This window comes from Oncorhynchus clarkii, chromosome 10 (assembly GCF_045791955.1).
Source record: "Oncorhynchus clarkii lewisi isolate Uvic-CL-2024 chromosome 10, UVic_Ocla_1.0, whole genome shotgun sequence".
Classification (NCBI taxonomy): Eukaryota; Metazoa; Chordata; class Actinopteri; order Salmoniformes; family Salmonidae; genus Oncorhynchus; species Oncorhynchus clarkii.
The window spans coordinates 76,202,806-76,216,600 of NC_092156.1; the positions used below are offsets into that span (position 1 = coordinate 76,202,806).

General features: G+C 48.8%; 1 protein-coding gene across 1 annotated transcript in view; it reads right to left on the reverse strand.

Annotated features, from left to right (window-relative positions):
- Positions 1 to 13,795, reverse strand: part of LOC139419150 (receptor-type tyrosine-protein phosphatase delta-like) — a 228,172-nt gene that overhangs the window by 27,553 nt on the left and 186,824 nt on the right. The window contains exons 33-34 of the mRNA XM_071169124.1: positions 8,528 to 8,632; positions 8,088 to 8,268 (exon numbers count right to left, since the gene is read on the reverse strand). Coding sequence (XP_071025225.1) covers positions 8,088 to 8,268; positions 8,528 to 8,632 — 286 coding nt within the window. The remainder of the gene's footprint in view (positions 1 to 8,087; positions 8,269 to 8,527; positions 8,633 to 13,795) is intronic.

Here is a 13,795-nt window from a genome sequence, read left to right on the forward strand (position 1 = left end):
TATGACATGCGAGGAGAAGGGAAGTGTGGGCCTTCACACTGGTCAAGCACTATGAAGGGGAGGGTGGTGACATAGGGTGTTATAATGTGACATAGCTACACATCATGTAATAATGTGACATAGAATGACACAGCAGAACAGAACAGACTTAATATTTAAGCTTGACCATAGCATTGGCTAGATGCTGTGGCACGCGATATGTCATGACATAGTGTGTTATAACAAGATAAGATATGGCTTAACAATTCATAAGAAAACATCACATGACATAATGAATTATATCATGACATAGTAGAACAGAGTATGACCTCTGTACAGTTCAGTTTGCACAGAGTCTAACAAATAGGAGGAGAGAGGGAAGAAGAGAGGGGGAGGAGGAGGAAGAGAGGGGGAGGGTGGAGGAGAAGGAAGAGAGGGGGAGGAGGAGGAAGAGAGGGGGAGGGTGGAGGAGGAGGAAGAGAAGGGGAGGAGGAGGAAGAGAGGGGGAGGAGAAGAGAAGAGAGGGGGAGGAGGAGGAAGGGGGGAAGAAGAGAAGAGAGGGGGAGGAGAAGAGAGGAGAAGAGAAGTGGGAGAGGAAACCACAGGCCCCCTGGCTGTCTCGACACACACATGTGAACCAGAGTTTATCCTGCGTCAGCGAAACCACACACACACACACACACACACACACACACACACACACACACACACACACACACACACACACACACACACACACACACACACACATACACACACACACACACACACACACTACACACACACACACACAGTCTGGCCATTGCTTGACTCGGGTGAGAAAGAACAACAGCTCATTAGAGAGGGACAGAGAGGGAACTACAGGAAGTCGATGGAACACTGAGCTCTCACCAGGGCCGGCGGTCAGAAGGGAATCAGTTGGACGGGCAATTCATTTCCACAAGGGGAAACAGAACCTCCTATTGTCCTACGCGTTTCTTTACAGGTTTTTTAGAGGAAAGTACATTTAATTGGAGAAATGGATGGACCTTTTAATGTGGCATGAACACAACAAGTCATGATGTTTCCATCGGACAGAGAAAAGAGTACGTACGACATGTCACGGCCTTAACATGTTATACCCTTCTTGACCACACAGCATCAGATACATGGTCTACACATACTGAGACAGAGGGGGCGCTGTTTCACTGTCCACACAGCATCAGATACATGGTCTACACATACTGAGACAGAGGGGGCGCTGTTTCACTGTCCAGACAGCATCAGATACATGGTCTACACGTACTGAGACAGAGGGGGCGCTGTTTCACTGTCCACACAGCATCAGATACATGGGCTACACATACTGAGACAGAGGGGGCGCTGTTTCACTGTCCACACAGCATCAGATACACGGTCTACACATACTGAGACAGAGGGGGCGCTGTTTCACTGTCCACACAGCATCAGATACACGGTCTACACATACTGAGACAGAGGGGGCGCTGTTTCACTGACCACACAGCATCAGATACATAGTCTACACGTACTGAGACAGAGGGGGCGCTGTTTCACTGTTCAGACAGCATCAGATACATGGTCTACACGTACTGAGACAGAGGGGGCGCTGTTTCACAGTCCAGACAGCATCAGATACATGGTCTACACGTACTGAGACAGAGGGGGCGCTGTTTCACTGTTCAGACAGCATCAGATACATGGTCTACACGTACTGAGACAGAGGGGGCGCTGTTTCACTGACCACACAGCATCAGATACATGGTCTACACGTACTGAGACAGAGGGGGCGCTGTTTCACTGTTCAGACTGCATCAGATACATGGTCTACAGATACTGAGACAGAGGGGGCGCTGTTTCACTGTCCACACAGTCTCAGATACATGGTCTACACATACTGAGACAGAGGGGGCGCTGTTTCACTGTCCAGACAGCATCAGATACATGGTCTACACATACTGAGACAGAGAGGTGCTGTTTCACTGTCCAGACAGCATCAGATACATGGTCTACACACACTGAGACAGAGGGGGCGCTGTTTCACTGTCCACACAGCATCAGATACATGGTCTACACATACTGAGACAGAGGGGTGCTGTTTCACTGTCCAGACAGCATCAGATACATGGTCTACACATACTGAGACAGAGGGGGCGCTGTTTCACTGTCCAGACAGCATCAGATACATGGTCTACACGTACTGAGACAGAGGGGGCGCTGTTTCACTGTTCAGACAGCATCAGATACATGGTCTACACGTACTGAGACAGAGGGGGCGCTGTTTCACTGACCACACAGCATCAGATACATGGTCTACACGTACTGAGACAGAGGGGGCGCTGTTTCACTGTTCAGACAGCATCAGATACATGGTCTACAGATACTGAGACAGAGGGGGCGCTGTTTCACTGTCCACACAGTCTCAGATACATGGTCTACACATACTGAGACAGAGGGGGCGCTGTTTCACTGTCCAGACAGCATCAGATACATGGTCTACACATACTGAGACAGAGAGGTGCTGTTTCACTGTCCAGACAGCATCAGATACATGGTCTACACACACTGAGACAGAGGGGGCGCTGTTTCACTGTCCACACAGCATCAGATACATGGTCTACACATACTGAGACAGAGGGGTGCTGTTTTACTGTCCAGACAGCATCAGATACATGGTCTACACATACTGAGACAGAGGGGGCGCTGTTTCACTGTCCAGACAGCATCAGATACATGGTCTACACATACTGAGACAGAGAGGTGCTGTTTCACTGTCCAGACAGCATCAGATACATGGTCTACACATACTGAGACAGCATCAGATACATGGTCTACACATACTGAGACAGAGGGGGTGCTGTTTCACTGTCCAGACAGCATCAGATACATGGTCTACACATACTGAGACAGAGGGGGAGCTGTTTCACTGTCCAGACAGCATCAGATACATGGTCTACACATACTGAGACAGCATCAGATACATGGTCTAAACATACTGAGACAGAGGGGGTGCTGTTTCACTGTCCAGACAGCATCAGATACATGGTCTACACATACTGAGACAGAGGGGGTGCTGTTTCACTGTCCAGACAGCATCAGATACATGGTCTACAAGTATAGAGACAGAGGGGGTGCTGTTTCACTGTCCAGACAGCATCAGATACATGGTCTACACATACTGAGACAGAGAGGTGCTGTTTCACTGTCCAGACAGCATCAGATACATGGTCTACACGTACTGAGACAGAGGGGGCGCTGTTTCACTGTTCAGACAGCATCAGATACATGGTCTACACGTACTGAGACAGAGGGGGCGCTGTTTCACTGACCACACAGCATCAGATACATGGTCTACACGTACTGAGACAGAGGGGGCGCTGTTTCACTGTTCAGACAGCATCAGATACATGGTCTACAGATACTGAGACAGAGGGGGCGCTGTTTCACTGTCCACACAGTCTCAGATACATGGTCTACACATACTGAGACAGAGGGGGCGCTGTTTCACTGTCCAGACAGCATCAGATACATGGTCTACACATACTGAGACAGAGAGGTGCTGTTTCACTGTCCAGACAGCATCAGATACATGGTCTACACAGACTGAGACAGAGGGGGCGCTGTTTCACTGTCCACACAGCATCAGATACATGGTCTACACATACTGAGACAGAGGGGTGCTGTTTCACTGTCCAGACAGCATCAGATACATGGTCTACACATACTGAGACAGAGGGGGCGCTGTTTCACTGTCCAGACAGCATCAGATACATGGTCTACACATACTGAGACAGAGAGGTGCTGTTTCACTGTCCAGACAGCATCAGATACATGGTCTACACATACTGAGACAGCATCAGATACATGGTCTACACATACTGAGACAGAGGGGGAGCTGTTTCACTGTCCAGACAGCATCAGATACATGGTCTACACATACTGAGACAGCATCAGATACATGGTCTACACATACTGAGACAGAGGGGGTGCTGTTTCACTGTCCAGACAGCATCAGATACATGGTCTACACATACTGAGACAGAGGGGGTGCTGTTTCACTGTCCAGACAGCATCATATACATGGTCTACATGTATAGAGACAGAGGGGGTGCTGTTTCACTGTCCAGACAGCATCAGATACATGGTCTACACATACTGAGACAGAGAGGTGCTGTTTCACTGTCCAGACAGCATCAGATACATGGTCTACACATACTGAGACAGAGGGGGTGCTGTTTCACTGTCCAGACAGCATCAGATACATGGTCTACACATACTGAGACAGAGAGGTGCTGTTTCACTGTCCAGACAGCATCAGATACATGGTCTACACATACTGAGACAGAGGTGGCGCTGTTTCACTGTCCAGACAGCATCAGATACATGGTCTACACATACTGAGACAGAGAGGTGCTGTTTCACTGTCCAGACAGCATCAGATACATGGTCTACACATACTGAGACAGAGAGGTGCTGTTTCACTGTCCAGACAGCATCAGATACATGGTCTACACATACTGAGACAGAGAGGTGCTGTTTTGCTCTGACATTTTATCTGAAATTGATGACTCTTGCTGTCGCCGCACGTCTCGGTCAAAATAAATGATCAATATATAAATATTTGATTTGAACCCGGGCAAGGAGGTACGCAGGCCCTGGATCTCACAGACACAACATTTATTTACCCCCTAGAACAGCACCACAGAACCCTAGAACCCAGATAAACTCTGGTTCACATGTGTGTGTCGAGACAGCCAGGGGGCCTGTGGTTTCCTCTCCCACTTCTCTTCTCCTCTCTTCTCCTCCCCCTCTCTTCTCTTCTTCCCCCCTTCCTCCTCCTCCCCCTCTCTTCTCTTCTCCTCCCCCTCTCTTCCTCCTCCTCCCCTTCTCTTCCTCCTCCTCCACCCTCCCCCTCTCTTCCTCCTCCTCCCCCTCTCTTCCTCCTCCTCCACCCTCCCCCTCTCTTCCTCCTCCTCCCCCTCTCTTCTTCCCTCTCTCCTATTTGTTAGACTCTGTGCAAACTGAACTGTATAGCGGTCATACTCTGTTCTACTATGTCATGATATAATTCATTATGTCATGTGATGTTTTCTTATGAATTGTTAAGCCATATCTTATCTTGTTATAACACACTATGTCATGACATATCGCGTGCCACAGCATCTAGCCAATGCTATTGTCAAGCTTAAATATTAAGTCTGTTCTGTTCTGCTGTGTCATTCTATGTCACATTATTACATGATGTGTAGCTATGTCACATTATAACACCCTATGTCACCACCCTCCCCTTCATAGTGCTTGACCAGTGTGAAGGCCCACACTTCCCTTCTCCTCGCATGTCATATCTCGTGATATAATGTGACATAGCATTACATATTGTAACACCCTATGTCATCTGCCCTCCCCCTCCATAGCGGTTGGCCAGTGCGAAGGCCCACACTTCCCTTCTCCTGTTTCACTGTTCAGACAGCATCAGATACATGGTCTACACGTACTGAGACAGAGGGGGCGCTGTTTCACTGACCACACAGCATCAGATACATGGTCTACACGTACTGAGACAGAGGGGGCGCTGTTTCACTGTTCAGACTGCATCAGATACATGGTCTACAGATACTGAGACAGAGGGGGCGCTGTTTCACTGTCCACACAGTCTCAGATACATGGTCTACACATACTGAGACAGAGGGGGCGCTGTTTCACTGTCCAGACAGCATCAGATACATGGTCTACACATACTGAGACAGAGAGGTGCTGTTTCACTGTCCAGACAGCATCAGATACATGGTCTACACACACTGAGACAGAGGGGGCGCTGTTTCACTGTCCACACAGCATCAGATACATGGTCTACACATACTGAGACAGAGGGGGCGCTGTTTCACTGTCCAGACAGCATCAGATACATGGTCTACACATACTGAGACAGAGAGGTGCTGTTTCACTGTCCAGACAGCATCAGATACATGGTCTACACACACTGAGACAGAGGGGGCGCTGTTTCACTGTCCACACAGCATCAGATACATGGTCTACACATACTGAGACAGAGGGGTGCTGTTTCACTGTCCAGACAGCATCAGATACATGGTCTACACATACTGAGACAGAGGGGGCGCTGTTTCACTGTCCAGACAGCATCAGATACATGGTCTACACATACTGAGACAGAGAGGTGCTGTTTCACTGTCCAGACAGCATCAGATACATGGTCTACACATACTGAGACAGAGGGGGAGCTGTTTCACTGTCCAGACAGCATCAGATACATGGTCTACACATACTGAGACAGCATCAGATACATGGTCTACACATACTGAGACAGAGGGGGTGCTGTTTCACTGTCCAGACAGCATCAGATACATGGTCTACACATACTGAGACAGAGGGGGTGCTGTTTCACTGTCCAGACAGCATCAGATACATGGTCTACATGTATAGAGACAGAGGGGGTGCTGTTTCACTGTCCAGACAGCATCAGATACATGGTCTACACATACTGAGAGAGAGAGGTGCTGTTTCACTGTCCAGACAGCATCAGATACATGGTCTACACGTACTGAGACAGAGGGGGCGCTGTTTCACTGTTCAGACAGCATCAGATACATGGTCTACACGTACTGAGACAGAGGGGGCGCTGTTTCACTGACCACACAGCATCAGATACATGGTCTACACGTACTGAGACAGAGGGGGCGCTGTTTCACTGTTCAGACAGCATCAGATACATGGTCTACAGATACTGAGACAGAGGGGGCGCTGTTTCACTGTCCACACAGTCTCAGATTCATGGTCTACACATACTGAGACAGAGGGGGCGCTGTTTCACTGTCCAGACAGCATCAGATACATTGTCTACACATACTGAGACAGAGAGGTGCTGTTTCACTGTCCAGACAGCATCAGATACATGGTCTACACACACTGAGACAGAGGGGGCGCTGTTTCACTGTCCACACAGCATCAGATACATGGTCTACACATACTGAGACAGAGGGGTGCTGTTTCACTGTCCAGACAGCATCAGATACATGGTCTACACATACTGAGACAGAGGGGGCGCTGTTTCACTGTCCACACAGCATCAGATACATGGTCTACACATACTGAGACAGAGAGGTGCTGTTTCACTGTCCAGACAGCATCAGATACATGGTCTACACATACTGAGACAGCATCAGATACATGGTCTACACATACTGAGACAGAGGGGGTGCTGTTTCACTGTCCAGACAGCATCAGATACATGGTCTACACATACTGAGACAGAGGGGGAGCTGTTTCACTGTCCAGACAGCATCAGATACATGGTCTACACATACTGAGACAGCATCAGATACATGGTCTACACATACTGAGACAGAGGGGGTGCTGTTTCACTGTCCAGACAGCATCAGATACATGGTCTACACATACTGAGACAGAGGGGGTGCTGTTTCACTGTCCAGACAGCATCAGATACATGGTCTACATGTATAGAGACAGAGGGGGTGCTGTTTCACTGTCCAGACAGCATCAGATACATGGTCTACACATACTGAGACAGAGAGGTGCTGTTTCACTGTCCAGACAGCATCAGATACATGGTCTACACATACTGAGACAGAGGGGGTGCTGTTTCACTGTCCAGACAGCATCAGATACATGGTCTACACATACTGAGACAGAGAGGTGCTGTTTCACTGTCCAGACAGCATCAGATACATGGTCTACACATACTGAGACAGAGGTGGCGCTGTTTCACTGTCCAGACAGCATCAGATACATGGTCTACACATACTGAGACAGAGAGGTGCTGTTTCACTGTCCAGACAGCATCAGATACATGGTCTACACATACTGAGACAGAGAGGTGCTGTTTCACTGTCCAGACAGCATCAGATACATGGTCTACACATACTGAGACAGAGAGGTGCTGTTTTGCTCTGACATTTTATCTGAAATTGATGACTCTTGCTGTCGCCGCACGTCTCGGTCAAAATAAATGATCAATATATAAATATTTGATTTGAACCCGGGCAAGGAGGTACGCAGGCCCTGGATCTCACAGACACAACATTTATTTACCCCCTAGAACAGCACCACAGAACCCTAGAACCTTTAGAACGCACCTTGAACTCCAGTTCCGTGCCCGTGACGTTCTCCGCCGGTTCTATCTGGGTCAGTCTCTGGATGTAGGCGTGAAGGTTCCGCGCCGGAACCTCGGTGTTGCCGCAGGCGACGGCCTCCAGCAGCGCGTCGTGGATAAAGGTGTACTGATCCTCCGTCTGCACCATGTAGTTCCGCTGGGACCTAAAAGTTGAATGTTTCAGTCAGGGTACATTTACTGGTAACACTGGTAATCACAGAGTCCTGGTTTCAGTTAGCATTTAGTTAGCATTTACTGAAAAGAGTCTGAAAAATATTATTAAAAAATATATAATAACATAATTAATATAATGTCTGCTCCTACAGTGGCAATTGGTTCAACGTTCTGAAAATGAACGCTTGTTAGATGATAGACCCCCCCCCCCCCCCCCGCCCAAACAAAGTGATTCAACATCCCATTTACCTCATGAGGGTCACGTGACCGTAGATGTCAACTGTCTTCTCGTGTTTGATTCGCTCCACCATGGCGTCAATCACGATGAAACAACCAGTCCGGCCCACTCCAGCACTGAGAAAAGAGGGGGAGGAACAAGAAACATGGTGGATAATCATTCTAGAAGTTAAAGTTATTTAACTAGGCAAGTCAGTTAAGAACAAATTGTTATTTTCAATGACGGACTAGGAACAGTGGGTTAACTGCCTTGTTCAGGGGCAGAACGACAGATTTGTACCTTGTTAGCTCGGCGATTCAAACTTGCAACCTTTCGGTTACTAGTCCAACGCTCTAACCACTAGACTACCCTGCCACCTCTACACTCTAACCACTAGACTACCCTGCCACCTCTACACTCTAACCACTAGGCTACCCTGCCGTCTCTACACTCTAACCACTAGGCTACCCTGCCGCCTCTACACTCTAACCACTAGATTACCCTGCCGCCTCTACACTCTAACCACTAGGCTACCCTGCCGCTTCTACACTGTAACCACTAGACTACCCTGCCGCCTCTACACTTTAACCACTAGACTACCCTGCCACCTCTACACTCTAACCACTAGACTACCCTGCCACCTCTACACTCTAACCACTAGGCTACCCTGCCGCCTCTACACCCTAACCACTAGGCTACCCTGCCGCCTCTACACCCTAACCACTAGGCTACCCTGCCGCCTCTACACCCTAACCACTAGGCTACCCTGCCGCCTCTACACCCTAACCACTAGGCTACCCTGCCGCCTCTACACCCTAACCACTAGGCTACCCTGCCGCCTCTACACCCTAACCACTAGGCTACCCTGCCGCCTCTACACCCTAACCACTAGGCTACCCTGCCGCCTCTACACCCTAACCACTAGGCTACCCTGCCGCCTCTACACCCTAACCACTAGGCTACCCTGCCGCCTCTACACCCTAACCACTAGGCTACCCTGCCGCCTCTACACCCTAACCACTAGGCTACCCTGCCGCCTCTACACCCTAACCACTAGGCTACCCTGCCGCCTCTACACCCTAACCACTAGGCTACCCTGCCGCCTCTACACCCTAACCACTAGGTTACCCTGCCGCCTCTACACCCTAACCACTAGGCTACCCTGCCGCCTCTACACCCTAACCACTAGGCTACCCTGCCGCCTCTACACTCTAACCACTAGGCTACCCTGCCGCTTCTACACTGTAACCACTAGACTACCCTGCCGCCTCTACACTTTAACCACTAGACTACCCTGCCACCTCTACACTCTAACCACTAGACTACCCTGCCACCTCTACACTCTAACCACTAGGCTACCCTGCCGCCTCTACACCCTAACCACTAGGCTACCCTGCCGCCTCTACACCCTAACCACTAGGCTACCCTGCCGCCTCTACACCCTAACCACTAGGCTACCCTGCCACCTCTACACCCTAACCACTAGGCTACCCTGCCGCCTCTACACCCTAACCACTAGGCTACCCTGCCGCCTCTACACCCTAACCACTAGGCTACCCTGCCGATGTATCACAGTATCATCTGTAGGATGACATATTAAAACAAGCTCCATTCCAGAGAAGGTAACCCAGTACTACTAACAGGCACGACGGGTAACCTGGAAGTAAATGGAGCTATAAGGACTCGTCCTTCTACAGAGTGTAGCTAATGGTGACAGCAACATGTTGACCTGCAACTAACTAGCTTTTAACAGAATCTATTTGATCCTCTCTGTCCAGACACGCACGCACGCACGCACGCACGCACGCACGCACGCACGCACGCACGCACGCACACACACACACACACACACACACACACACACACACACACACACACACACACACACACACACACACACACACACACACACACACACACACACACACACACACACGCACGCACGCATACGGAGTCCCTCTACGACCTCCTCAGAGTCATCAAAAGAGCAAAAAGGACATTATAGGATTGAGGTACACAGGCTCCGCCGCCCGCGGCATGTGACAGGGACTACAGTCCATTACAGATTACAAAGGAAGACCCAGCCGTGATGTGACAGGGACTACAGTCCATTACAGATTACAAAGGAAGACCCAGCCGTGATGTGACAGGGACTACAGTCCATTACAGATTACAAAGGAAGACCCAGCTGTGATGTGACAGGGACTACAGTCCATTACAGATTACAAAGGAAGACCCATCTGTGATGTGACAGGGACTACAGTCCATTACAGATTACAAAGGAAGACCCAGTCCATTACAGATTACAAAGGAAGACCCAGCTGTGACCTGCCCAACCATGCCTATTTTCTAGACAAATTCAACTCATTTTATGCTTCGTCAACAACAACAACAACAACAACACCGTACCGTGCGTGAGGGCCTGTCATGCCAAATAGTGTCCCGCTCTACTCACAATGGGATTCCATAAACTATTAGTGTTCTAGCAACATCCCTAGCAACAGCCCTAGCAACAGAAGTTAGAACTCATAGAATCCGATTGTGACGTAGAGGGGGACACTATTTGGCATGACATGCCGCCCCCAGCCCCCCCTCCCCCCCTCCCCCACCGAACCAGAAGACTGGGTGATCTCTCTCTCTGAATCCGGACGTGAGCAAGGTCAACGCTCGCAAGACTGGACTGTATTCCAGGGCGCGTTCTCAGAGCATGTGCAGATCAACCTCTCCTTGTCCCAGTCTGTCAGAGCATGTGCAGATCAACTTCTCCTTGTCCCAGTCTGTCAGAGCATGTGCAGATCAACCTCTCCTTGTCGCAGTCTGTCAGAGCATGTGTAGATCAACCTCTCCTTGTCGCAGTCTGTCAGAGCATGTGCAGATCAACCTCTCCTTGTCCCAGTCTGTCAGAGCATGTGTAGATCAACCTCTCCTTGTCGCAGTCTGTCAGAGCATGTGCAGATCAACCTCTCCTTGTCCCAGTCTGTCAGAGCATGTGCAGATCAACCTCTCCTTGTCCCAGTCTGTCAGAGCATGTGCAGATCAACCTCTCCTTGTCCCAGTCTGTCAGAGCATGTGCAGATCAACCTCTCCTTGTCCCAGTCTGTCAGAGCATGTGCAGATCAACCTCTCCTTGTCCCAGTCTGTCAGAGCATGTGCAGATCAACCTCTCCTTGTCCCAGTCTGTCAGAGCATGTGTAGATCAACCTCTCCTTGTCCCAGTCTGTCAGAGCATGTGCAGATCAACCTCTCCTTGTCCCAGTCTGTCAGAGCATGTGCAGATCAACCTCTCCTTGTCCCAGTCTGTCAGAGCATGTGCAGATCAACCTCTCCTTGTCGCAGTCTGTCAGAGCATGTGCAGATCAACCTCTCCTTGTCCCAGTCTGTCAGAGCATGTGCAGATCAACCTCTCCTTGTCCCAGTCTGTCAGAGCATGTGCAGATCAACCTCTCCTTGTCCCAGTCTGTCAGAGCATGTGTAGATCAACCTCTCCTTGTCCCAGTCTGTCAGAGCATGTGCAGATCAACCTCTCCTTGTCCCAGTCTGTCAGAGCATGTGCAGATCAACCTCTCCTTGTCCCAGTCTGTCAGAGCATGTGCAGATCAACCTCTCCTTGTCGCAGTCTGTCAGAGCATGTGCAGATCAACCTCTCCTTGTCCCAGTCTGTCAGAGCATGTGTAGATCAACCTCTCCTTGTCCCAGTCTGTCAGAGCATGTGCAGATCAACCTCTCCTTGTCCCAGTCTGTCAGAGCATGTGCAGATCAACCTCTCCTTGTCCCAGTCTGTCAGAGCATGTGTAGATCAACCTCTCCTTGTCCCAGTCTGTCAGAGCATGTGTAGATCAACCTGTTTAAAGATCACCAGGATCATTCCTGTTCCTAATAACTCCAAGGCTTCATGCCACAGTGACTCCCACCCTGTAGCCCTCACATCTGTAAATCAGGAAGTGCTTTGAGAGGCTGGTTATGGCACACGTCATCTCCAGAAACACTAGAAACCCTAGACCCACTCCAATTTGCATACCTCCCCAGCAGATCCACAGATGACACAATCTCAATATCTCTCCACACTGCCCTCCCCCACCTGGACAAGAGGACCACCTACAGTTTATTTGTGATATTTGATTCTGAGTTTGGACGTAAACTTTATTTGTGTGAACTATTTCTAAGATGGATATCTAAAGTTGTTCTGAACTCGCTCGGCTGATGCTGGCACATGTTCAGATCAAATACACCTCTGGAATTTAGGATGTTTACATGTCCTAATCATTTAAAAACCAGGCCTATACTTACTGTGGTTATGACCTTGTTTACGCTGATTTAAGATGTTTACATGTCCTAATCATTTAAAAACCAGGCCTATACTTACTGTGGTTATGACCTTGTTTACGCTGATTTAAGATGTTTACATGTCCTAATCATTTAAAAACCAGGCCTATACTTACTGTGGTTATGACCTTGTTTACGCTGATGTAAGATGTTTACATGTCCTAGTCATTTAAAAACAAGGCCCATACTTACTGTGGTTATGACCTTGTTTACGCTGATTTAAGATGTTTACATGTCCTAATCATTTAAAAACCAGGCCCATACTTACTGTGGTTATGACCTTGTTTACGCTGATGTAAGATGTTTACATGTCCTAGTCATTTAAAAACCAGGCCTATACTTACTGTGGTTATGACCTTGTTTACGCTGATGTAAGATGTTTACATGGTCTATTGTATAATCAACCTACTGCCATTATCAGTTTAATATTAGTGTGTATGTAAACATACTCATTACTGTTATGCTGTGTTGATACAGACAGACACTCTAGCCTGGCTGGTCCAACACACACACTTTCCCTCCTCTCCTATAAACCTGGCTTATGGAAGAGGGAGAGAGACAGAGAGAAAGAGAGAAAGAGAGAGAAAGAGAGAGAGAGAGAAAAGAGAGAGAAAGAGAGAGAGAAAGAGAGAGAGAGAGAGAGAGAGAGAGAGAAGAGAGAGAGAGAGAGAGAGAGAGAGAGAGAGAGAGAGATTTTGACTATGCTCTTTGACTATGTAAAGACTCAGTGAGCATAGCCTTGCTATTGAGAAAGGCCGCCGTAGGCTGACATGGCTCTCAAGAGAAGACAGGCTATGTGCTCACTGCCCACAAAATGAGGTGGAAACTGAGCTGCACTTCCTGACCTCCTGTCCAATGTATGACCATATTAGAGAGACATATTTCCCTCAGATTACACAGATCAACAAAGAATTCAAAAACAAATCCAATTTTGATAAACTCCCATATCTACTGGGTGAAATTCCACAGTGTGACAT